Source organism: Cydia fagiglandana, chromosome 4 (assembly GCF_963556715.1).
Source record: "Cydia fagiglandana chromosome 4, ilCydFagi1.1, whole genome shotgun sequence".
In the NCBI taxonomy this organism is placed as follows: Eukaryota; Metazoa; Arthropoda; class Insecta; order Lepidoptera; family Tortricidae; genus Cydia; species Cydia fagiglandana.
This window is the reverse complement of record NC_085935.1, coordinates 22,652,021-22,679,221: the sequence shown is the minus strand read 5'-3', so window position 1 is coordinate 22,679,221 and position 27,201 is coordinate 22,652,021. Positions and strand designations below refer to the sequence as shown.

The window sequence follows — 27,201 nt, the reverse complement described above, 5'->3', positions numbered from 1 at the left end:
ATCGTTAGTAAATCATTTTGTTGAAATTGGGGTTTCGTTACGCTTCTCAAATAAAACTATCCCAGTTTAAGCAGTAAATTAAAAGAAAATCAAAATTATTTGCTGTCTGTAAAAAATTCCCTTTGCTTTATCATGTATTAAATCATCATATTAAGAACAAAAACGGTCGCGGTAAATGAAAATAGTTCAATTCAAACCCACGTCGAAATGAAACCACACAGTTCAAAACAATTATTTTTATTATTCATGTATATAATAATAATGAATTAAGCGGCGTACAACTAGTACACTAATGTACAATGGCGAAGGCGTGGCATCATAAATTATACAAATCAATACTTGTAACATGCTGTCACAATCCTTGCGGGAATATTCAAATTATTGCATTTTGGTCGCGCGACAATTGTGACAACCCTAGTTAGTCAATAAATATGAGAATATGACGGAATGGTGGCCCTATCGTACACCAGCCACCGGCGGCGACGGGTTAACAATTTAGAAAAAACAACTACCGTGGGGCAGATTAACACTTTCACTGCCACTGCTTAAGAAGGTACCCGCGTGGTGGGCTCTTGGCTTCGAAAAGTAATTAAAGAATTCGTTTTCTATTCAATCTATTTCTGTGTCACTTTCCACATTATTAAGTGTTTAATCTTATCAATAATAACCAAAACTATTTGTAAACTATGAATAATAATTATAAATGGAAACCAAGTTTTATTTCCAGTGGTTTAAGTTTAAATTTAAACGCAACCCTTCTTTAGTTCTAACAGCAATACACTTAACTGAACATTTGTAGATCTTATTCAGTTGTAATAGAGTTCACAAATTGTCAGTTATGTATGATGGTGCATCCGCTCCACGGTCAAATGTAAATAAAAACGTAACAAAGCTGAGCTTACAGTAGATAGGTAACCGGTGGTATACGTCAAACGAGCTGCAACTAACTATCAGACCCAACTTAATTATTTGTGCACGCTATGAGATTCTAATGTTTGTGTTACACAGCTAAGATCTCTATTTTGAATATAACCCGCGTGGGGGGCCCAAGTTGCAAATCTTTGCTGTGCTATATTTGAGATAGGTACCTACATCAGATACATGATACCACAGCTTGTGTTAACAACTTTGTAACTATGACTTTTGTAGAATTCGTATATTATACTTTTATTTACCGTATACCATGTATGGCATAATATTGAGATATGTCAATATTTGTATCGATATCCTTTTCAAATAAGAGTTGTTAACGTATTTATGTTTTAAATTTCATTTTTAGAAAAATGCTCAAATCTCATTTGAAAAGTCTATAAATAGCTATTCATTGGGTTTACAACTAAGGTGGTATCATGTAGCTCTGGCTAGTAACTCTAGTTATTTGCACTATGGAGAGCATAGTGACCGATATAGAATTGACATCAAATTCAATCACTTAAATTAACGAGCAATAAACACCAATCAACGAAGTGTCTGACCCTTGACAGTAATTCTCTTGTCCCTTATACTAAGATAATTAATGCTGGAGTGAAAACACCCGCTGATTGGACTAATAAACAACAATAGGTAAACTAATAAATTGAGTTTTACATGAACTGTCATGCTAGTGAGGTAAGTAGGTAAATAAAGAAACTAAACGAACTTCCTAAGCTCATTAAGGTAACTAACGCGTGTCCTTAGTCCTTCGAAAATCGTTCTGTTTCATTTTATTTAATCCTTTTGTCACTGACGAGTGAGAGAAAACGATTTCCGATGAGACCTTTAAGTAGACTTATAGTACTAGTTACGTTTCACTGGTTTGCTTATATATAATTATTTTACAACGCAACAGTTACGATGATCATATTGAGGTGAGGAAAATATTTATTTGGCATCGGGAAGAATTTTAAATTTTAATGTTTTCTAAGAGATCCTTTGGAATATTTATTCTTTAATAAAAAATTCGCCAATAAGAACTCGTCGCGCGGGTTCAGTTTTCACGGAAATTGTTGATTTGGCAGTGAAAGGGTTTAACCATGAATTTGTAAATGGCGCCATGGTAACTGTTGTATTGCTTTGAGATACTTCATCTGTGGCAATTGGGTGTATTGAAAAAATATATAATATCTATTCATAATCACTTTCTGGTAACTGGCTATCGGCTAATATAACGTATTTGTGTCTTGTGAAACAGGATACATTTGTTTTTATCATAAAGAAGTCTAAATAAAAACATAATAATTGCAAATGTTAAGTACCTACGAGACTAAACAAAACTTATTTTATATACAGTCGAGGTTACTAACTATGGCAACACTGTCAACGGTCAACAACGTATACAAACCGAAGTGATGCATCTCACTCACACTTAAAAAATAACTCGGTCTTATGACGTCATTACACTCTAAACACGAAAAAAATGTCACTCAAATTGGTAAATATAAATTACTGACAAATTTGGAGGGTAACATTGGCACATAATAAAAGTGAGCTAAAAACCTTGTGATGATTTTTTGTCACAGTTTAAATGCAAAAGACTGTTAGTCTAAATAAAATTCTTTGGGTCAATGTTACACTCCCGAGTTAAAGTAATTCTTTAGTGTAACAACAATTAGTTAATTACCTTGGCAGGAGTGGCATCTTTACGTAGTCTTTTTGTAATGACGTAATTCTAAAAAAATCCCTAAACACTTAATATTTTTCATATAAAAGGTTAAATGCTTCACCTATTGCTCTAAATACTTAAACAACGTGAAATCTAAGGTTTAGGGAAGTAAATATAATTTTGTGACTCGCTTACAAATATACTTATTAATATACTAAATAACTATAACATTGTACTCTAAAAAATATGTATAAGTATTGAAGGCTATTATGAGATTGTAATCACAGTAATTGTTATAAGTAACGAGCCCACATCATTACTACAAAATAAACCTTCTGCGTCTGCACGACCGAGGCTGACGGGCCTACGACAGGCCAACGGCCGGCCGGCGACTGGCCAACGACCAGCCTGCGACCGGCCGGCGACACGCGGCGCGCTTCGTCCGCTTCCTATATATGTACAACACTCCGAAGGCAACATCAAGGTATACTTTATTTATTGCTTTTTGTTACTATCTGTTTATTTATTATGTACTTTACATATCACTCAAATTTATATACAATGCAATATTATGTCTTATTACGATTTGTTAAGTTTCAAATTTGAACTTTTCATTTTCAATAAATTCGCAGAATTTCATGCGACAACAACAAGGTATCCCTGGAAAAGTGTTCAGTCTCAAGGCAGTTGAAAATTTCAGCAGTGACGCACACTTTAATAGTAATAGTATGTTTTAAGCTCTGTCGTTCTGTTCGTATACAAGATATCGTAGATATAGGTTAGTCGCGAGCTCACTCGATGTCGGAGGCTAGGTGGCTACGCTACGGTGAGGTGGCGTGTGGAGTGCGGGGTACGGCGTTACTGACACGCCATACGCCGCACGCTACACGCCGGGCAGTCTAACGTTCTCTAGAGAGTGCGTACTACACAACGCAATGAGAATGTCGAGTATCTATATATGGGCAGCACTAACAATCACCTAATGACTTGCGTATATTTAACTACTATATGCTCTACGTAGTATATATAAATGCAATCTGCAAAATACATAAAACAACAGTTATTTATATCTATAAATTGTATAAAATATTAAATTAAATCTATTGAAGTGAGGTAGATGGATGGAATTTCACAATTTGTGTGGATATACATTTTCTCTTTACTTTTTACACGCCGGATTGGCCCGATGCTGAGGTAGTTGGATGGAATATGATGTAAGGCCCTACGAGTGACAGGGTCCGTTACATGCACGTACAAAAACACTACCTACTATAGGCTGGTCAACAGCCTGCCCCTCAAGGTCGCCATTTTATATTTTACAAATTTTACAATATAAGTACAACAACAAGGCTAGTGTAATTCAGGAGTCTAAAATTTAGTACACCTGTTTTACATAGCGTCTGTGACGTAGATGACGTTCAAGGACGGCTAAGGGGGTGTCGTTACAAAAGGAGGCCGTCGACCAGGATACTATTTAGTTACTACTAAAACAATCTCACGATCAAGTGGCGCCGACGGACTAACGCGGGGCGGGGACCTACAGTGATCTCACACAACCTAACGCTCGCCGCTTTAAACCTAATTAAAATTTACATTGAAATGGCACCAACGACATTCCACGGGTCAACAATCAAACCGATATTACGTTGCGAAACGAATCAGCTAAAACATAACACTCAAGCACCGTTTGTGATCAACAAAACGTCTTTCATGACGTCTTCCTCTCCTCGTCGGAGTAGCCAGCCTCGTCGGGCGCCTCGTCCTCCTCGCGCCGCTCCTCTTCCGCGCTGAACTCCTTGCCGTAATACTCTTTGTCACCCTCCTTGTCGTCTCCCTCTCCGACGCTCTCGCTGCGTTGCCGCTCCTTCCCTAGATCGAGGGGTTCGTCGGCGTCGCGCGTGATGTCCGGCTTGCCCATGTCGGTGTACTTCCTTTGCATCTGCTTGAGGAAGCTCTGATGGGCGAGCGTGGTGGGGGGAGGGGGGAGCGAGCCCATCTGTGGCGACGGCTCGTCGTACGTCTTGCGGTCCATGTGCATCGCATTAAGGTTGGCGAGGTGGTTTATATTTGGCATTCCTGCAATAATGGCACAGGTTAAGAATGTGAAGTAACAGGATTTAAGGTCCTGTAATTAATTGTCCTGTATTTCAATTGAATCATGACTTAGCTAAACTAACTGATGGGTCGTTTGTACTCACCGATATACTGAAGATAGGTGTCAATAAGAGTGGAGCCTGCGGTGTACGGATAATCGTCCCGCCGTGGCGCCGGCGCGTGTGCACCTTCTGCCGCGCGCGCTGCTAACGCTCGCACCGCGGGGACCTTTGTTATCGTCGTGTTGGCCAGGCTGTTTATGTCTGCAGAGATATAGAACATTATATTAAAGCTGCAAAGATCCTTCAGGTACAATTCGAATATTTATTGTCAGGACTTGTTAGGCTGAAGTGTGAGCACCTTAATAAAACACAGTCATGAGTTACAGCGTATGCGAAAACATGTCAAGCAACAATCTAGGCATGTAGATCGATAGACTCCAATTTTTTTACACCCGCTCGGAATTTACAAATCAGGAGCAGAACATTTCTTTGAAAAGATTTCTCTGCCACAAATATGGGATTAGTTGGCATTGGAACTCAATTGGGAGCCTTTTAAACTTTCTAAAAATGATCAAGCTGACGACTTACGAGGTGGTGAAACCGGCAGGTCTCCATAGCGCGACTGACTCAGATCATCATTATCGTTGTCGCCGCAGATGGAGCTGCTCTCAGAAGCCGCAGACTTGGCATCCAGCTTGATGTCGCACCGCCGAGGGCCGGTGGGTGACGCTCGCGCGCGCAGTTGTTCTGGAGACACTTTCACGCCGGCTTTTGCTAGGAGTCTGGGGAAATAAAAATTGCTGTACATAGGTACTGAGAATGTTGTTTCCAGAAGACTACGCCAGAAACCTAGATCTAATTATATAAAAAAAATATGGTTGAGGTTTTTATTTTTTAGATAAGTAGAGAGATAATTTCTTTATTTATACCCACAACATACACGGCATTGAAAAGTACAAGATAAGAGAACATGCAAAACAACTTAATGATTTTTAGATGTTGCGTTGGATCTATAACTCTAGGAATTATGTATCCCACATAAGCCCAAATCACATTTGATCATCAATAAGACTGACAATCCATAAGACTACATTTGAACATATTTGTTCGATGAGAGGGAAGGTGACGAGGCACCAGATATTTACTTGTTCCCAAATATGTTACTTGTTCCTTGGCTTTAAAAAGGTACCTAATGTTGATGGTACTCACTGGCTCGCGAGCTCAGGATCAAACCGCGTGGGCATCTGCAGCACTGGAAGGTCCTTGGTGGAGATGCCGCGGTGTTGCCGCGACATGTGCGAGTGTAGCGAGTTGCGGGATTTGGCCACCGTGCCGCAGAGAACGCATCTACAATGAGAGACACAGGAATATGTGTTACGCTATCTGTTAACTCTGCCATTTTATGTGATTTTGAATAAAAATTTTCTATGTCTATGAGAATGGTTAGCTATTATGCACATTATGAATTTCAGTTTTGTGTTATTTATTATTTGTGCTAATAAACATTTGTTATCTTGACGGTTATATTTACTACACAAGTATGTGTTTGTTTTGTTCTATTCGTAGTACGAATGTCTGCTAGTCGGGTAAAAATGATAGAGATTTTGGTCCATCGAGCCGAATAATAAAAAAAAATTTTGGCTGAACTAACCGGTATCCAGGGCAGACGGTGTGCTTGTCCTCCAGGTGCGTACGCAGCGTGTGCGCCGAGCGGTAGATCTTGCCGCACTTCGGGCACGGCCGCGGGTCCGTCGCGCGCACGCGCAGGAGATCCTGTGTCCGCCGCGAACCACCTGCAAATTACACCTTATAAGTATTCTGCTAAGGTTGACAGTTTAAGAAAACATGTTAGCGTAGATCTTACCTTTTTGACATTTAGTGTGAGTGGCCATTAGTGAAATACCGCTATTCTACTTCGTAGTTTTATTGTATGTATAATTATATAAGCAGACACTTTTTTCGGGTAAAAATTAAATTATTACGTATATATCGTATCACTAATACAATCGCAACTAGAATCGTTTACTCACATTGAACATTTGGTTATTGGGTTGACTAATTTACAATGTTGTACGCTTAAAAATAGTTATATAATCATAGAGATATAGACATTGCCTCTCAGGCGGTCAGGAACAATTTCAACTACTCGCTAAGTTACCAATACCTATTCATTTTCGAGATCTATCCGACAAGGGTTCCTATCGCATATATTTTGAAGGCAACCATTATTGTATTACTATTTTTATATACATATTGAGTTTCAGACTGGACTTTATGCTAGGCCGTCTATGTGAAAACAATGCAAATACAAAATAAAAAACTGTTTTGGAAGACTACGACACTATTTCAACGCCTGGCTTAGAGCTATGGAATTAGAAGCTACATAAGGAATGACCAATCTATCGTTCTTGTCCAGTCTAAGCACACTTTCTCTGCTAAAATGTTAATAAAAGAATAAATTCTATAAAACTTACGCATAACCTATTCATTCTTTAATACGAAAATATATGCGAATGGAAAGTGATTACCTATATTAAATAAATCCTCCGTACGCTCTACATTGACTAGATATGTTTTGATTGTGCTCGCCACGTACTTCAACGTTTAAAAATAAACCCTATGCTGGTTGAACGTATCTTAGGTACCTATTGCGCTAAAAGGCATTTGATATTAATTCTATTTCGTATTGTCTTAACTATGGTCGAAAATATACATATGTAAGTACGCACGCGATCCGCGAGACAAAATTTTAATTTTTCATCGTGTTACCGACGCGACGGTTCGCTCAAAACTAGTGATTCCACGAGTATAACTAGTTAAGCAGCGTGACCTCATCGGGCATTAATGCTTTGTTGGGTCACCAATTAGCATCTTAGTTAAGAGGCGATTATTTCTTAATACAACTTCACTAATTGAGATCTCTGCATGCGTGTAGGCGGCGCATTGGCATTATATGGTATCTTTTGTTTGAACAACCACTGCGTCGGTTAAAATAAGTTAGTCTATTATGTTGAACACATTCTTATAAACTGCTTCCTATGAAAATATAAATGCAAATATTGTTCAACTTGAACAAACATTCCATTCTGGATTACTTTCTCCGGGAATATCGATAAAAATGCATTAGGCGTTTTCTGGAAATATAATCGTACGGTGTTTTTGCAAGTTGAACAATATGAACACGTCTCTTCTGTACAGTAATTTATGACGACACCGAAACGAAAGGATCGCTGTGTCGAGGACACGAAACGTCGGCGGGAGAAGTGTCGAAGCAACAATGGAAGAGTACAGGCGTCAGGAAGTCCAGGGAACGATCGTCACTCCTAGCACTCGGTTATCTATCAATGGCACCAAACATCACATTTCTTATTTACGCGCTTAATATATATCTTACGTAAACAATATCAGTCTAATCTACTACAAAAATAATTTTCAGTCGATATATCCTAGTCTCCGCGCGGGGAGAGAAATGCTTCGAGATCGATCCGGGGAATAAGTCGCACTTGGTTCGTTCACAGCCGTACGTCGCTAGGCCCAGCCGCAGCTCCAGCGCAGCGTCTTCATGCGCTCCCACTGCGGCCGGTGCTTCAGCCGCATGTGATTGCGCACGCTGTTGGGGTGCGCGAACAGGCGCGCGCAGCTCGCCACCGGGCAGTACGGCGAGTCGCGCGGGTAGTGCGCCGCCAGGTGCGCCCGCGCCGCCGCCGGCGAGCCCAGCCTGTGCGCGCACAGCGGGCACCCCCCCTCCGCCGGGTTTGCCACGGCCGCGGCATCTGCAATGCCAACAGTTAGTCAGACGTGGCAAAACCGGCGGCGCCCGCCCTACGAGTACTAGCTATCCGCGAGGGAGGGAGGCCGGCGGCGGCGGCTAGTCGTCGGCGACCAGCGCGGTCCAGCCCGGCCGGCCGGGCCGTCACCACCAGGCGAGCGGCGGCCGCGGCGCGTACGGCAGCACCGGCGCGGGCGGCGCCGCCGGCGGCAAGGGCGCGGGCGCGGGCGGGGGCTCCGCGCCGACTCGCCGCCTCTAAGAGTTTTGTCGCTGGCGGATCCCGTGCGCTTGCAGCTGGTGGTTGATGAGGTAGTGCTTCGTTTTGCACTTCTTGCCGCAGTGCTGGCACGGGAACCACTGGTCGCGGTCCGTCTGCGAGTGCACATTGAGCATATGCTGGCGTAGATTGGAGGTGGAGGAGTACACGCGGCCGCACAGCGGACACTGCGGCCGGTAGCCCAGCGCCCCGCCCGCCAGGGCCGCCCCTGTAACACAGAGGCGGCGGTTAGAGACATCGTCACACGTGACATTAAGCGCTACTGTATGTGTATCGGTCGAGGTCGGCGGACGGAGCGAGGGGCGGGTACGCGGGCGGCGGGACGGGGTTGTCCCGGCGGCGCTGCTTGATGCCGTGGATAGAGTTCATGTGTATCTGCATGTACTGGCGCGTCTTGAAGGCGCGGCCGCAGGCGGGGCAGCGGTGCGGCGTGGCGGGCGCGGCGTGCACGTTGAGCAGGTGCTGCTTGAGGTTGGAGTTGTTGGAGTAGCGCTTGCCGCAGGCGGGGCAGGCGGGCTTGTGCGGCTCACCCGTGCCGTTGTACGGGAACTGCTCCTTGGCCTCGCCGCCGCCCGGCCAGGTCGCTCCTGGGGCAGACGGAGTTCGCGTTCATATTCGTCTCTCGCCCTAACACCGGACTAACCGAGAGCGCTCTCTCGCTTCCATTGTTGCGACGACTTCCCTAACCGCTTTGGGGACCAAGTTACTTTGACCGTTTAAGGGATGTTCGAACGCCTGACGCTCGTTTAATAGAATGTTAGTGTTAGGTATAAGTACTAAGTATACAAGTCGGCATGCGATGCAGTACATGCATGACTCAATAATGGGTATCTACTTAATGATGCGATTGACTCGGACGGCTAATTGTCGAATTGTCATTAATGTTGAATGTTCTGGTCAGGTCTAATTGTTTCGTTACCGCGACTCGGAGTCTAGTCATTATTGAGTCACGCCAGGGAGACAAGATTGTTCAATAGAAGTAGAATGCGATAGGTACATTACTCACCGAAGTTATCTGGTATCCCTGATGGTCCGGGAAGTCCAGGGAATCCTGAAAATGAAGATTATTTCATTTGTGAACTAAATTCATGTAAGATGTATTCGGATAGTTCCGAGTCACTTTGTAGTAGAAGTAGATGGAACTTGGCACGAGTTACACAGTCAGACAGAGATGCTAACAAAGCGGAATTATCTGGGAATTTGCGCATAGGTATGACCAGGGGAATAAGATTTTTGTAGAAAAACCCTATTACAAAATTAACCGACTTTTGCAAGTGTTCGAAAATACCCGAAAAAAAAATCAAGTCAATTGATTTATATTTGAACACGGCACCAGTTTTTACCTAGTGGATGATCGAGCCAAAGTAGTAGAGAATAAAGTACGTTAGATTTGGCGTCTAAAATACTTGCTGGTTTCGATGAGGAAGCTATGCTGTGCTTGTTGGTTTATAATTGCCTTACTTCAAAAGTTTCTTGTGACGTGTACCATACCTTGCAGCCACGTGTGCCTTAGTCTCCTGTTGGTGTCTCCTCCATTTTTTGCAGTTTCATTAGGCCAGGGAAGCTGCGGGGGAGTTCTCCGTTGGTGTTGGCTACATGTCCGGGGCCACCGTAGTCCAGCCGCACCTGCTGTGTCCTCCATACCTTGCATATCTTGCAGGTTCAGCAGCCCAGGGAAGCTGTGGGGGAGGGCTCCGTTGGTGTTGGCTACATGTCCGGGGCCATCGCAGTCCAGTAGCACCTGCTGTGTCGTCCATACCTTGCATACCTTGCAGGTTCAGCAGCCCAGGGAAGCTGTGGGGGAGGGCTCCGTTGGTGTTGGCTACATGTCCGGGGCCATCGCAGTCCAGTAGCACCTGCTGTGTCGTCCATACCTTGCATACCTTGCAGGTTCAGCAGCCCAGGGAAGCTGCGGGGGAGTTCTCCGTTGGTGTTGGCTACATGTCCGGGGCCATCGCAGTCCAGTAGCACCTGCTGTGTCGTCCATACCTTGCATACCTTGCAGGTTTAGCAGCCCAGGGAAGCTGTGGGGGAGGGCTCCGTTGGTGTTGGCTACATGTCCGGGGCCACCGTAGTCCAGCAGCACCTGCTGTGTCGTCCATACCTTGCATACCTTGCAGGTTCAGCAGCCCAGGGAAGCTGTCGGGGAGGGCTCCGTTGGTGTTGGCTACATGTCCGGGGCCACCGTAGTCCAGCAGCACCTGCTGTGTCGTCCATACCTTGCATACCTTGCAGGTTCAGCAGCCCAGGGAAGCTATGGAGGAGGGCTCCGTTGGTGTTGGCTACATGTCCGGGGCCACCGTAGTCCAGCAGCACCTGCTGTGTCGTCCATACCTTGCATACCTTGCAGGTTCAGCAGCCCAGGGAAGCTGTGGGGGAGAGCTCCGTTGGTGTTGGCCACGTGTGCGGGGTCGTCATAGTCGAGAGGCTCCTGCTTGGCGCGGGGCTCGCCCTCCGTGTCGCTGGCTCCGGCGTCTGATGATGACTCCTCGCCGTCGCCAGACTGTGGGAATTAGCTTAGTCATTAAACATGTGTACTGTAAAGAGCAATCTAAGAAAGTGTTTCCATTGCCCATGGTGTCCTCCTGCTACCCCGCACCTCCACCATGTAAAGAGGGCGACCTAGCAGGAGGACACCATGGGCAATGGAAACACTTTCTTAGATTGCTCTTTTAATACGTTTTTAAAGACTTTACATGAATGATCAACAACTATTCTAGGTAGCTGCCTCCCATCAAATGCCGAATGCGCACCGCGTTCTCTTTGACAGCGGGCTGATATTCTAAATTTAAATATCATAACTAACCAGTTACCGATTAAAAAAGGCTGTAAAGGTTGCAAACCTTTACAGTACTGTAGGTAATACTGCTGAATTAGATATATACTCGTAGTTCTAGTTTATATAAGGAGTTATATAAAAATTAAAAGAAAATGTCATTAGGTCGTACATTACCGCCGCCGCCGCCTTCTAACAATGTCCTGGTTACAATTTTATTTAATTGACTTCAAAAGACCAGAAGCGCCGGGGCTTTAGCGGTAAGAGCGTGCGACTTTCAATCGGAGGTTGAAATACATTCCACGACTCTTCTCTTTCCGAACAAACACTAGTGTCGTAAAATTCCCCTGAATAAGGTACTCCCTAGTAAGGTAACTGTATCTTTCTTCATACTTTATGAACCTCCTTAGCGGGAGGTCTGAAGTACTAGGAATTGTCCACTTACCAAGTTATTAGATAAAGCCGAGAGGTGCGCGTTCTGTTCCAGCCCCTGCCCGAAGAGCAGTTCGTGTCCGTTGCGCTCCGGGCTGCCCTGCGCTAGTAGCTGCTCCGTCCTACACCCGAAACGGTTACAGGATCATTAGTATGAATGTTACAATCATGATAAAACGAAAAGTTCTAAAGGATCTTTATAAAACCTTTTTATGAATGATTGAGCGGAGGAAAAAATGTGATAATGGATTTCTTGGTAATATAAATACGTTCCTCTCGCACTAATAAGTACCTATATGAGTGCTACCGTAACGTAATGCATTGTTTTAGACAGCTACAGGTGTTCAGGAGGCTAATAATGATATGCCTACGAGAAACTAACTGAAGCAACACCATATACAGAGAAATAAGACTAGCCTTACCTAGTTTTCATCTGCGCCTGGTAGAGGTCGGAGGATCTTGCCCGCTTGGGCGGCGGCGTGCCAGCCGCGCCTTCCTCGGGCCTGCGCGCGCGTCGGCCCTCGCGTGCCTCCCGCTCACGCCCCCCCTCCCGCGACCCGCCCGACCCTGTCTCCGTCCATGATGACGCTGATTGCTGGGGGAAAATTTTAATTAAGGATAGGAAGATTATACTAAACGACCAATTTGTCACTTTATGTTCTCAGAGTAAATTTTACTAATGCTGGCCTCGATCCATTGATGATGCTTATTACAAAAAGGAGGGCAAATGACAGTCCATAAAAATCGAAGACGGGATCTAGGTCGTATTGTCGTATAGCTTTGGTTTAAATCTCATAAAAATGTTAAGCTTATCAAAGTGAGGTACTTAACTGGTGAGGCTTTCTGGTGGAGTGTGTGCACTGGCGCGGTCAGCGGGACGTCCGTTAGACCCCACACCTGCAGCAGCTGTGCCGCTCGCAGGAACTCCTTCAGTTGCTCCTGCCCTATGTGGACCCTTGGTACACCCAGTAAATGTTCCAATAAGGTACTCACTGGTGACGCTTTCTGATCGAGCGTGGGCACTGGCGCGGTCGGCGGGACGTCGGTCAGCCCCCGCACCTGCAGCAGCTGCGCCATTCGCAGGAACTTTAGCTGGTTCTGCCCTATGTGGACCCTTGGTACACTTAGTAAATAATTCAATAAGGTCCTCACTGGCGATGCTTTCTGGTCGAGCGTGGGCACTGGCGTGGTCGGCGGGACGTTGGTCAGTCCCCGCACCTGCAGCAGCTGCACTGCGCGCAGATACTCGCTCAGCTGGTCCTGCCCTATGTGGGCCCTTGGTACACCCAGTAAATGTTCCAACAAGGTACTCACTGGTGAGGCTTTCTGGTCGAGCGTGGGCACTGGCGCGGTCGGCGGGACGTCGGTCAGCCCCCGCACCTGCAGCAGCTGCGCCGCTCGCAGGAACTCCTTCAGTTGCTCCTGCCCTATGTGGACCTCGCCTTGGTACATAAACCTAAGGAATATTGCATTGGTAAAATACTGGTCGCGTGAGATTGAATAATTAAAAACACTGATTTGAGACGAGCGTAGGTACCGTGTGCGGTTCCTTTTTCCATGACTTCAAAATATCTGAGGAGGAGATTTTCAATTTTTCAGGATTTCTTTATATTAACTTATGTGTTCTCCCATATAACACTGACACCGACTACTAGTACCGTCAGAGAGAAGCTGATTCCAGGGGGTTTTCAGGACCCTTAGTAGATAGGTAAGTAATAAATAAGGAATACGACGCGACGCGTGTTCTCTGATTTGCCAGGATCGTTTGACCGGTTTGAGAAACCATATCCATCATAACCAAACGGTTTGAAACCATTCTTCACTGTTCCTTTAAACTGTGAAATGTAGTACCTGAGTAAGCTCTCCATGTCCTTGTCGTGGACATCCCTGAGTATGACGATGGGGTGCTGGCAGGGGTTCGCCTTCAACAGTTTCCTGAAGTATGGGCTGCACGCTGATAACACCACCTGAACAAAAAACATCGAATATAATATTTTTTGAGTCTGTTGTAAGGTTTTATTTTTTTGATAGCATGGAGAATCTTGGTAGGTACTTTTCTGAAACTACTTGATCGAAAAATTGACTATTTCGCCATGCACACGCTGGAAAACAGCAAAATAACTCGTTCTGATTAGCTCTAGATTCTCTCGTAGGGTAACTGACAAGTTGACCCCTTGTCATCCTTATTGCTATTCCATCAACTCTAAATACGAGGCAGCGGACAGGACGCAAGCGGCAAACAAGCATTCATACATTTCGTTCAGCGCAATGTAAGTCTGAATTGCCTTGATTTGCCGGTCGCCGTGCCGCGTGCCGCTTGCGTCCAGGCGGCGGCTTTAGATCTAGTGGTCCTTTTTAGTACCTTATGTGCAGTGAAGGTGGCGCCGGCGCAGGCGAGCGTGACGTCGACGAAGTCCTCCTCGTCCCGCAGCCGGCGGAAGGAGGAGACCATGGCGGAGTGGAAGTCGTTCCAGCGCAGCGAGTACTGCTGCTCGCCGCCCGCGCCCCCCGCGACCCCCGCGCCCGCGCCGGCCGCGGCGCCGCCTGGTGACAACACTGCTACCGTTATTTAAATGAAACTGCTTTTTTATTACAAGTAGACAAGTAGTACCTATTTTCTTGTGGCTCAGACAAAAATACGAAGACAAATCTGTAAAGTCCGGACCAAAACCTATTTAATCGCAGGAGAAGCTCCTATCGTGTCCTGGTTACGAGGATAAGCGCGAAAAGTTATGATATCACAAAGTTTCTGTCTATTTTGTCATCTTACATCAAATAAACTTTACTACATATATGTACTTTAGTATTAGGTAAGTACAGTCACTTGCAATAATATGTTACACAACGAAGGCCGCGAAACTATCCGCCACGATCTTTATTAGTACTTAGCCCCGTAAGAGCGTGTCACATACTTATTTTTGCGACCGTCGAAGAGTAGAGGATGACTCACGTTAGACCGGGCCGTGCCCGGGCCGGAGCTTCCGGCGATTACTTTTCTATGACATAACAGGCGATCACGTGATGCTTTCCATAGAAAACGATGCGCCGGAAGGTCTGGCCCGGGCACGGCCCGATCTAACGTGAGTCATCCTTAATATATTACTGGTGACCACGGAAAAAAGAATGAGCGCGCCGCGCCTGGTGACTAGTACCTATAAGTCTCTAACTCTACCAACTGTCATTAAAAGTTCATGAGATATTGAAGGAACTACGTTACGTTTAGATGTGTTAATCGGCTTGTGTGTAAAGACACACAAATTGAAAATGTTTAAAATAATGGTAATAAAGGCGTAAATATTTTTTTTTAGGAAAAACCAACAATTTCAATATGAATGATGATATTAGAAATAAAGCTGTAAAGTATCTAATAAATATTAATTAAACAACAATTAAAATATGCTGACTGCAATAGCCCCAAAATGAGCAATAGTCGCAAAGTGAGCTCATTATTGTAATGAAGTGGTAATGTCAAGGCGTCGACGAGATCGCAGGATCGCACCAATTACGGCGGCCATCTTCTGCAGTGAATTATTGCAAATGGCGGTCAGTTGCCGTCAGTCGACGCTGCAGTAAACCTTGTTACAAGTATGTAAGGTGTACTAATGGTCAGATAAGAACTGCTGTTAGTACTCGCGTACGTAAAACCCCACTAATCGAGCCCAGTAGTAAACAACAGACATGAAGCAGGAAAACTTGAGCTTTTATTGTAGGTAAAGGAAATTGTGTCACCCCCATTTTCAACAGATAATGTATGATAATATGATTGATACTTAAATGACAATAAGTATAATAAGCTACACATTGATTTATTTCGTCTGATTAGTTACAAATGATTTAATTCTCTATATCATTATTTGTTGATAAACTAACTAATCAAAATATTTATTCCATTTTAGTACCGCGAAATACTAAGACTAAGGGTGGGTAGTTCGAAAAACTCGCGAGGCTAGAAGATGTTGATGTCAACTTAAGCCAGTCTTCTTCGAGACCACGGGGACAACGCCGTCCTCAAAACATCGAAGGTACTTAAATCTTAAAAATTAAATACGCGATTAAGTCCCGTTGTGCAATTTAATACTAGTTCTTTTTAAGACTAAACTACAACCTCGAAGAATTTTTTTATTTTTTTTTAAATTATAAATATCTTTATTGCACATAGACCTAAAACAAGAAAATAAAGTATTCCTGCTAAAGTAAACTTTCCACCCCATTTTCACCTTCATAGCACAGCATAATAGGAAACCAACACCTCTAGACACCTCTATCTATTAGGCTGTGCGTTTCTTGTAGTAGTAAAACACTTTATTGTATAGGTAAAAATCAAAACAAAACAGGAAAAATAACATTCGTCATTAGTACAAAGGCGAACTTATCCATTTGAGGGAATATAATTATTATTTATACCTATGTAGTAGAATGTTTATAATTACTAACTAATCGACCGGAATATAAGCAAATATGATCCATTGTATGGTAACAGATATAAATAGTGACATCTAGAACAAAACCGGTGGCCACTAGCATAGAGCACCAAATTTTCCATTCGGTCGTGTTTGCACACTTGAAATCGGTTAGTTTAGAGCGATTGTATGTTACAAATAAAGTGCGGGGTTGGAGGGGGGCGTCCTTTGATCTCCGCGGTAAAGCTGACCCATACGGACTTAAGCGGATTGCTCACGGCACAGATTTAATAGGTAAGTATTGAAATTTGTTGTTCACAAATTACTGGTGTCCGTTAATGTACCTAAATGTGTAAAAATATTTTCCATAATGTCAATATCCAGAGAGGAAAATGGGGACTACATTTGTGTGGAGAAGGGAAGGGGTCGTCCACTATCCACGAGCGAACACGAGATCGAATTGCTTTTCCAATTTTCCATGTGCCAATAGATAGAGAACAAAATTTAATGCTTTCACTAAAACATCGTCTACTTAAAATTAAAACAGACAAAAGATAAATAAACAAATAATGTCACACAAAAAAGGAGATGTCAATGTACCTATAGCTAGGGCAAACCTAGGTATTATTGTCGAAATGCCAAGATCCAAGAACATGAACAAACAAAAAATAATAACTTATACTAAAGAACTTTATTAGATAGAAATAATATTCAATCGGCTTGATTTGGGGAAATGAATTAGAGATTCACTAGATATGAAATAGTAAAGATATGTGACGTTCCACGGTACCTTATGGTGGCTGGCGCTTACGCTATTATTAAAGCCGCTCCAATATTCAGCCGGGGCAATGGTACCTTTTGTCGTGGAACGTCACATATCTCTATTATTTCATATCTAGTGAATGTCTAATTCATTTCCCGAATCGCACCGAATGTCAACGATCTAAACACATACGATCTAAAACGATAGCTAAAAACATGAACGGACGGAATAAGAATACCTACAATGTAAATTCATAGATTCATACCAATTAAAATGTCACAATAATAAAATGAGTGTAAAAAAATGCATATAGGTACGGTTGTCACGCATGGTGGGGCATTTTGGGACTATTACAAAATTCGAAATGTCAAAATATACACATATATAGGAACCTGTCATCATGATAATTAAAAAAACGAATGCTAATAAGTGTAAGTCCGGCTCTTGTCGGTGTAGCCATTTGCATGTACCTATCCCTATTCCAGAGCCTTCTACATTTTTTTAATAAATAAATAAATAAATATTATAGGACATTTTTTACACAAATTGACCCCCACGGTAAGCTCAAGAAGGCTTGTGTTGTGGGTACTCAGACAACGATATACATATATAATATATAAATACTTAAATACACACAAAACAACCAGCATGACTCAGGAACAAATATCTGTATCATCATACAAATAAATGCCCTTACCAGGATTCGAACCCGGGACCATCGGCTTCATAGGCAGGGTCACTACCCACTAGGCCAGACCGGTCGTCAATTCTTCTACTTCTACTTGACCGCCTAATACGGTTCGACGTTTGCTTTTTCTTTTATTGAGACGTTTTAGACAATGTAAGCTCTTCTTGGCTTCCTACCAATCTAAGTAGCTACGTTGTAGTAAGTAGTAGTATGTATCTATCTCCTATAAGTAATATAATTTAAATCGTGGTACGATAAAATCGTTTTATTTTACCGATAATCAAACGGCGACAGTAACGAAGTGGCAAGTGCTCAGTTGTCGGCGACGCGGTTTTGTCGCGATGAGTAATTAGAGGGGGTGTGGGGAGGGGATGGGAGAGTTAGGGGGGGGGGGGACGTCCGTGGTTGAAGGGCCAGTCAGCTAGACGTGCGGACAATTTATACGTTCACGGTTTGCCAAATTGACGGGATCGATTTGATTACTTTCTAAGTAAAATTTGCTGTACCATATTGCGTTAATCAATTTAGACAGATCATCACAGAAGAGTTTGATTTGATCAACATAATATAATCTTTGTAAGAGCTAGCTAATATATAAAGAACAACTATGTAAGTAGTAATACATAAATTATATGCATTAATAGTTATAAATTACCTACGGACGATATACTTAATCTACGTACTACTTACTTTTACTAGCACACCACATACCTATGTACATACCTACAGACTACAGATGTAAGTAGTGGTGCATAATTATTTTCCATCGTATTTTCATGGAAACTTACGAACGTGTCTATTTCAGTCAGTCTCGGTATAAAAAATACTGACATGACAAATACAAACGGGACCGAGATAATAAGATGGAAACCAATTATATATACAATGGGATGAAACGTGAAATAACTTTTTAACAAATCGATAAAAATAAAAGAACTTTCAGCATAGAATTAGGTAAGTATGTACAAATAGTGTTAGAAATATGTAAAACATTTGTCTAATAAATATTACTGATCTAATTATTGTAATGTTTTTGAATGGCTCTACACTTGAAAAAGCTACAGTGACGTCCGCCAGTTGTGGTGTATTGTGGATTTTCGCCGTGCGCTTTCACGTCGCTGTCATATATTATATGATGTACATCTGTTTGTACGAGTATGTATACACGTCTCTAAGACTAGCACACACGACAAGACCTGAATAGATGGCCAGTGTGTCCCTACTTATATCCTACACAGGTAAACGACCGGACCGACATCGACACCGCGTTGAAATTGAAATTCGCCGCTTGCCGTTTTATTTTGGCGCGTATTCATTACAGTGTTGTTCGCTGAACGCATTTGGTTTTCAAATCAAATTGCGAATTGATTTCTTTGTGTCGTGGAAACTTATGCGCAACTATTACCTACTAGATATGTTAACGTTGCTGTAAGCATATAGGATAGCAAGAACATTGGGAATCCGTTGGCGATAGGATAGGTTCATTGTAGGTTTTTTTACTATTTCTTTAACATAGTCAACTCATAGAGGTTTAACAATACCGTTGTAACTAATTGTAAAGGTAACTTAGTGCAATAGTGGTCGTAAATGCGTCTGTATCAATACAGATTAATTTCTCCCAAAAAAAGCTACAGCTAATTACCTAAATGTTCGAAAATTTTGCATGATTCTAGCCGCCGAACTTACACATAACGTCTCTCATATTATCACTAGAATTATAATTGGACATGAGTAATTGATCAAAAGTTTAAATAGCATTTAAAACATTGAGATTTTTACTAGGCACAGTGAAGTGATATGATATCGGTTGCAAACCGTTAATAGAGTCGGAAGTTAATCTAACTCATAAACTGCTCTACCAGTGAGGTTAAGGAACTCCTGTTTGAATAGCTAAATTCCCTTTGTGCTGATTTCTTAACTAGATTTGTTATACTTAACTACATATAATTTGTGACTGAATAATTATCTGAAATTATATTTAGCACAATTAAATTTTTTTATAGGTATTAAATATTACGGAAAATTTTTGATTTAATTAAGTAAATAAATACCTATAGAATACCTATTATTTTCACTGTCTGCAAAATTATGATGACATGTATTGCATTTGCGACCAATTCAATTTGTTTTGTTTTACATCTTATTATTGTCACTCCACAAAATTGTAAATCAATAAACCGTTTTTTCACATTATAATGTTTTGCTCTTAGTCAAAATAACTGTATGTATTCAAATTTAAACGTTTATGTATCTCATTTTCTGTCTTAATCTGATTTATAAACATAAGAAAGTAAGTACCTAAAACAACGTACGCTTAGAAATTATTTAAAAAAAAATGTGTAGGTAGGTACCTAATGTAATGATAAACGTCATTTAGTTTTAAAATTGTAGACTTCACAATTATGATCTTTTCTCAATGCCGCATAAGTTAAATACCGATTAGCCTACCACAGAAAAAAATTAAAAACGTACATACTTAATCGTTTCTAGTATACATTAGTAGCAGGTACTTAAATAAAATAGTTTATCTCTCTCAGGTACCCACAAAACACTGATACCTACCTATTATACATACCTATGATACATACCATACATTTATACTATTTATAGATACCTACCTATACTGAGAAACATCAATGATAAGTGTAAAAACTAAAGAGTAAAGAGTAATACAACTTCTTCATACAAAATAGTAATTTAACATTCTCAACGCCACTCAACTTTTGACTGTCGCTAAACAACACCCGCAAAGTGAAAATGCTCCCGAAAAACAAAATCACACCGTATAAAAGTGGAATAAAAGACAGAAACGTCATTAAACGAGAGCCGTGGCGATCCCCCGGGGGAGGGGGGTTGATCCTGCAGGGAGGGAACCCCCTTTTGGGGGGTGAATATCAACGAACTCATGTCCCGCGCCGCACCGCGCGTATGACGAACGTATACATTCTGTTAGTAAACAATTGCGGGGTTGTTCGCTCGCCATTTGAATAAGCAACGTTTTTTGCGTTTGTTTCGGGGCTGCATAAATATTGCATTTGTCTGCGTGATTAAGGGCTGCCAGTACAGTCGGCAGCAGCAGTGCGAGTTACACTTGGAACTCGACTCTAATTTCAATCAGATAAGACGATTTTTTCCGTGTAGGTAAGTAACTATAATTTCCGCCGACTGTATTGTATAGATAGAGTCAAATTCGATCTAATAACAATTCTAGTAAGTACCTAATGTGACGGATAGTTACTTTTACTTACTTTATTAATGTTTTTTTTTATGTAGCTATTTTTATCACATCTAAAATGAAAAAAAACTTCATTTTATTCAATGCGTATTACATTTCCATGTTTACAAGTTCATTGTTACCTTCCATCTGACGTAAGTACTTCACAATAAAATCAATTTTTGACATAATTCATAAATGCAAATCTAGTGCGAACGTAACAATATTTGCGATATAATATGCGGATTTGTTCTGGAAATCTGTGGTAAAAGCTTTATAATATATATTTCCCTCGTAAGTTTAATTTCCGCAGTAAAAGCTCGCGTGTAGCGCGGCCTTTACCGGAAGCTCTTTCCCGGCGCTACGGAGTGCTCGTAGCACTTCCGGTATCTGCACTATTGAGGAAAAAAAACACCTACATTTCTTTAGCGATGGTTAGTCTGTAACTTTAGTTAAGTACCTGCTTATTAAAAACTAACTAAAAAGGTGAACGGGCAATTACATTAATAAGGGCTAAAATAATTCATTTTTTATCTATGGCTATGTAATTTTTAGTTTTGCAACAAATGTAATTTAAAGATGATTATACTATAAGAATTAATACGTATGTCTTAAGTTTAAAAGTTTTTAGAAAACATGCATTCTTGTTAAACGAAATACTTAAAGCAGTAACAAATATAAATAATAAATATCAACTTTTTGAATTACTGTAAGATGTGTTTTAATTCAAAGAGTATTTTGTCGTAGGTAGGTAAGTAAAATTGTAGGGCTAAAAACTCATAATTGATTTCGAAGGTTCGTGACTGCTTTGCTCATTCTATTGTTTTTGTTAACACTTATATAAATATTTACACATTACACACGACTTAAATGGTCGAATGGATATGTAATTTTCAACGGTCTTACTGACAGAAATTATAATATTATTGGTTCATGTTCATACCATGTGGTATATGTGTGTATGGTCCGCCTTTTGTTTACCTCTGTTTGTATTTCTGTTTTCTTTTGTATTGTCTTCTTTCATTGAGGTGTGCAAGAAAGAGTATTTGTATTGTATTGTATATGCGTGTTCCATTAATTGAAGGAATAACGTGCATGTATCTAAGCAATAGTAACTCACCAGTCTCGGTCGCCATGGCCGGCAGTTCGGAGGGCGGCACGGCGGAGTCGGGGCGGGCTCGCGCGCTAAACTCCACTCCCGCGCATTCCGCGCGCGCCAGCAACGCCGCCACTTTCACACCTTCGTTACCCCCTGGCTCCAAACAAATCTGACCACTTCTTTTCTATCAGTCCTCTTCAAACGCTTCGGAGTCCGTGTGCGCGTTCCAATTTCAAAATTCGAATTTTAAAGCTTGAGTTTTCGTAAATAGCAATCCTGTATTGTTTTGTTTGACGCTGAAAAAGTTTTAACGTTTAGCACTGGCTGAATAGTTTTCGTGTTCGATGATTTAGTAAATTATAAATAAAAAAAATAATGTGAAAACGTTGTAATTGTAAACATCTGAAGTAGGTAAACTAGTGTTTTTGTAATTCATATGCATCGACATCGAAAACTATGGGTTGTTGGTGTACGGGTGGTTTCCAGCATTTCCCGGGTGCGGGATTACGACTGTCCGCGTGTCTGAGCTACGACGCGGGGATTGAATATTGTACTGATACGAGTGAATTTCAACCAAATTTATTGAGAAATTTTTATTTATTTTATAAATAAAAATAAATGAAAGTTTTAATCATTTCTAATAAGTTCCATGTTTTATTTTATCGTAGGTGTAGAGTTTTTATACCCAAAAGAAGAAATTATTCCTTAACGCAAAAATAGTTTTAAAACTTATAAAACTTGAAATGTAAATTGCGTATTAAGGTGTTTTTAAAACTACCTTAATTGACAAAACAAATAACATGTAACCAATTGTCCGACATCAAGTTAAATCATTTTTAATAGGCAAATCTATAACACAATTAAATCCAATACGACAAGCGATTAATAAGTAATTATTATTTCCACAATTACGCGTTCAGAATAACTCACGGCAACTGCATCCGTGACGTAAGGCGATTAACCCATTAGGGGACAGCGGGGACACACTCGTGAATCAAGTCCGGTGCAGCGATCGATACGTGCAGTACAATAGGGGAGGCGCGGGCAGATAGAAATCAATACGATGTCCATCATCGCATGCACCCTCTCCCCGCGCGCCGCCCGCCTGCGCCTTGCACCCGGGAAATGCATTTCCACGCACCCCTGCACCCGTCTCACATATAACTAAATTTTGAATTTGAATTAATACGGTGTTTTAAAAAAGCACAATTACGTTTTTTTTTGTAATGTCCGGTATCGAATGCACTCTGTCGGAGCGTGCGTCGCGGGCGCGCGTGCAGCGGTGTCGGCGGGCCACGGGCGACTGTCGCCCCGCCAGTCGGGCTGAGAATAAACAGCGTGGGGCGCGCGGGGGTGCGGGGCCAGCCGGGGCGTGCAGCCTGCACCGCCCACCGCCCGCCCACGGTCCGCCGCACCGTCCGGCGACCGCCGTCCGGCACCGGACCGCGCCGGACCGGACGGTTACACTAGGACAACGCACTCCTTGTGAATAACATTACACTTTAAAATTACACCCATGTTTAATTTAACGATCGTATTTTTGAATGTTGGGTAAGTAACTAATACGCGATATTTTTCCTTTCCCTATTTGAATTATTAGCACGAGTCAGTTTTAATATTCGCGAATGTCTGTCGGCTGTCGTCGATTCAATATTGGAGTATCCGTGAGACACGGGACTAAAATTGGCATTAAAATATCTCGTATTACACCTAAATAAAATATATTAAGTAACATACAATAATATATACACACAATAATTTCCAAACTACTTTTAGGTGATGCTTGTTATGAAAAATGTAGGTACTTATTAAGTGATAGTCTTTATGAGTTAACTTATTATTGTTGTTATAAATGTTTAATGTTAAATTAATTAAATTTGCTAAAAATAAAAATATTCGTTCCAGAAATAGGTTGTACATACCTATATGATGTACAACCTATGTATAATAACTTAATTAGTAACATTATGTGGTGTGGTGTAACTTAGTTACACCAGTTAGAAAATATTTAAATGTCTATCGGTTTGTCACGATGGTTTGGAAGAGCTTTATATATTGTGCACTGATGTATAAAAATAAATAAAGGAACAACAACAAAGTGATCACTGATCAAATTAAAAGTATGTATTGAGAAACAAAAGCTACACCTAACTATATCCATATGTTTTCTGCATACATTTACCTAATTTATAACTACAGTATTTACTCGCAGTGCATTATTTGCGTCAAAACTTAACTATTCCGCATTTTACAATCTTACGACGATCGGTGTCTAGCATTTGATATTAAATCTTACCATCGAGGTGTCAGAACAAGCTGCCTTGCGCAGCCGCCTGGAGTTGGAAGGTCTTACGTTGTAATCAATCTAATACAAAGTTACTGCCTTCTACAACGGTAGAGTTATATTATCCGTCTCTTAGGGATTTCATTAACTATGCGATTTTTCTTCAAACGGATTAATTTATTCTGAGATTTACATTTTTATTGACTGATAAGGGATTACATTAATCTTAATATTGAACTATAATATTGTTTTGTGTTATATTTAATATCCTTTGAGTGCCATGACTTATGTTTTAGCACACACCAATTTATGTTTTTATCAAGGCGCACCTTGAAACTCAGAATTTATTTCAATATTTGGGCCGAAAAAAACGGAACCCTTATGGGATCACTCGTGCGAGTAGTGCGTCTGTCTGTCCGTCTGTAACAGCCTATTTTCTCGGAAACAAATAAAGTTTTTTAAACTATGTTGTGTTATATATCCAGTGAAAGAGCTCATCTTGAAAATTTCAAATATTTATTTTTAAAATTTTAATATATAATATAGGTTATTATTTAAGGCAGCGGTTCTCAAACTTTTTTGGTGACGGAACCCTTTTGGCAAGCCAAATATTTGACGGAGCTCCAAATTAAAAATTTTCGTTCATCACTGTGGACCAGATATAGCTATAGAAGATAGCTGGTTCTTTCTTATTATTACAAGTATTTTCGCGGAACCCCAACAGAGACTTTGCGGAACCCTAGGGTTCCGCGGAACACACTTTGAGAATGGCTGTTTTAAGGAAATAGCCAAAAAAAGACCATTCTGCCCCCCCCCCCCCTTTATCTCCGAAACTACGGGTCTAAAATTTTGAAAAACGGAGTTTGAGACGGATTTAATTGACCCTTGAGAGAGAACCCTTGAAACGCGAGTCCGACTCGCACATGGCCGGTTTTTTATTTTTTTATGATATAGGAGGCTAACGAGCAAATTTGTACAATGAAGTGTTTACATACATATACATCATCGCCTGATGGTAAGCAATTGCCGTTGTCAATGGACAAGAGAGAGGCAATTGCGTTACTTACTAGACTGACGGACGGCTATAGAAGAGCTGTGGGCTATAGAATTTAGGGTCGTTAATGTTTGTTCAAACTGCTTTAAGTATATTGCTGCATTCAGAGTTTATGACTCTAACACATACGGTATAGGTATGTACACACCTTTGACACCTTAGTACTTACCTATGGGATAAAACTTAAGGAAAAATAATTGATTAAAGGTAGAGGTAGAGGCAGACAACAGGGGTCTTAATAAAACTGTAGGTGATTTTTAGAAAACGCCCTTATTTTTAGAAGGCGACTTAAGGACTCTTGATATGGACTTACAGATATGGAAATAGCGGAAAGTTTAAGAAAACTTGTAAAATTACACGGACATTCCGTAGGAAATTAAGGAAACTTGATTTCGGAAACGGACAATTTCGATCCCCGTACAAAAATAAATGTGACATTTTTCCAGAATTTTTCAATCTGGATATTTTGCAATTGGGCAAGTTTCCGACAACACATCAGTATCTAGAGGTGAATCTTAAAATACTGTAACACTGTAAGCGAATTTCTTATCGAATGGGTATTCCAATAGCTGCACGCGACATCGCGATATGTTCTCTCACTCTAAGGTAAATGAGTGCTGTGCAGCGCGTAGTAGATACTAACAGCAACACTCTCCTACCAGACGTAGACTTTATGTCCTTGCAATAAGATTTAAGAATTATCAGTTAAGAGGGGTCATGACAATTTTTCATGCTATATAAAAACTAAAATTGTTAGTTTTAGCCCTCTCTTAAAAGTTATCAGTCAATTATGTCCACAATGGTACTAGTCTAGTAATAGCTTCGATCATGCAGGCAATGAGAATGTGTTCAGGATTCCCGCCGTCTGCCGCGGGCGCGCCACGGCCCACGGGCCACGTTCATAAAAATGCCCGTAAAATGATAAACCTTTTGTGAAACGTGCTCCAATCTAACGCCGTGTCAAGGTCTTGAAACAGCGATGGGGAAACTTATAAAATGAAAGAAATTTTTGAAAAAAAGTGGTAGTATCTAATCTGTATTTTGACAAATTAAAATTTCAACTTATTCTTAAAGTCTGCATACAAAAGGAATGAAATTAGTAAATGAAGCAATTTGGCAAAAAAATATAGAATCACGTGTCGAACACATGCAGGCTAAAATGTTTTTTTATCGGTCAAGTATGCACCTACAAAATTATGGGCTCATACAATACAGGATACAAGGTCTGCAAAAAAAAAGAGTCAACTATAATAATGGTTTACGAACGTAATGTGGTGTTATTTTGTTGATTCTAGACAGAAAAGAATATTATGAGTATGTATTTTAGTGTTACGACTGTTACGAGTAGGTACATGATGCCTTTTTGAAAATACAAGCCTTATAAATAGAATATTTGCATGTTACATTTATTACATTTTAATAAAATCTAATAAACTATTATCGGAATAACCTTACGAAAAGCTCTCGACAGTGGTCATCCCCACCCAACAACTAAAACCCAAGACATCGCAAAACAATGGCCGGCAATCCATCAGCCGAGCCGGCCCGGAAGCGCGGATTAGGAATCAATAGTGCCGTAATGATAGTTGTACAGTAATCGTGCGCTGTGCGCGGCGCGCATTACCCTGCAATCGTTACTTTGCCGCGCTGGCCCGGAATGACTTATGTCCCGGCCGCTTTTACTACTTTAACGCTGTTTGGATTAGGGGCAGTAGTTAGAAGCTGCGATTGGTTGTAATGTAATGACGGTAAGGTTTTCAGGCTTCAA

At 41.3% G+C, this 27,201-nt stretch overlaps 2 protein-coding genes across 6 annotated transcripts in view; one reads left to right on the top strand and one right to left on the bottom strand.

Moving 5' to 3' along the window:
* Window positions 1–25,456, top strand: part of LOC134664070 (mitochondrial fission 1 protein) — a 29,606-nt gene extending 4,150 nt beyond the window's left edge. The window contains exon 6 of the transcript XR_010098199.1: window positions 25,447–25,456. The gene's annotated coding sequence lies outside the window, so the exon portion shown is untranslated. The remainder of the gene's footprint in view (window positions 1–25,446) is intronic.
* On the bottom strand, window positions 222–23,462 carry LOC134664064 (protein abrupt). 5 transcript variants are annotated; one of them, XM_063520634.1, is made up of 14 exons: window positions 23,309–23,415; window positions 22,117–22,391; window positions 14,294–14,487; window positions 13,783–13,898; window positions 13,246–13,387; window positions 12,354–12,526; window positions 11,945–12,053; window positions 11,067–11,226; window positions 9,730–9,774; window positions 6,329–6,470; window positions 5,887–6,024; window positions 5,266–5,459; window positions 4,780–4,938; window positions 222–4,657 (listed from the first exon to the last, which is right to left on the bottom strand). In XM_063520634.1, the coding sequence occupies exons 2-14, from the start codon at window positions 22,130–22,132 to the stop codon at window positions 4,290–4,292; spliced, it is 1,956 nt and encodes a 651-aa protein (XP_063376704.1). In that variant the 5' UTR covers window positions 22,133–22,391; window positions 23,309–23,415; the 3' UTR covers window positions 222–4,289. The 5 variants fall into 5 exon arrangements, with proteins under 5 accessions (XP_063376704.1, XP_063376706.1, XP_063376705.1 ...); XM_063520636.1 differs by having other exon boundaries at window positions 14,294–14,475; XM_063520635.1 differs by lacking the exon at window positions 23,309–23,415 and adding an exon at window positions 23,026–23,247.
* Window positions 25,457–27,201: the final 1,745 nt, after the last annotated feature.

Bases quoted from the DNA above. Each gene is read 5' to 3' on its own strand.
- LOC134664064 (XM_063520634.1), bottom strand. The intron at 13,388-13,782 runs GTACTACATTTC...AATATTCCTTAG, and splicing joins GACATGGAGAGCTTACTCAG to GTTTATGTACCAAGGCGAGG. The intron at 12,054-12,353 runs GTAAGGCTAGTC...TTTCGGGTGTAG, and splicing joins CAGGCGCAGATGAAAACTAG to GACGGAGCAGCTACTAGCGC.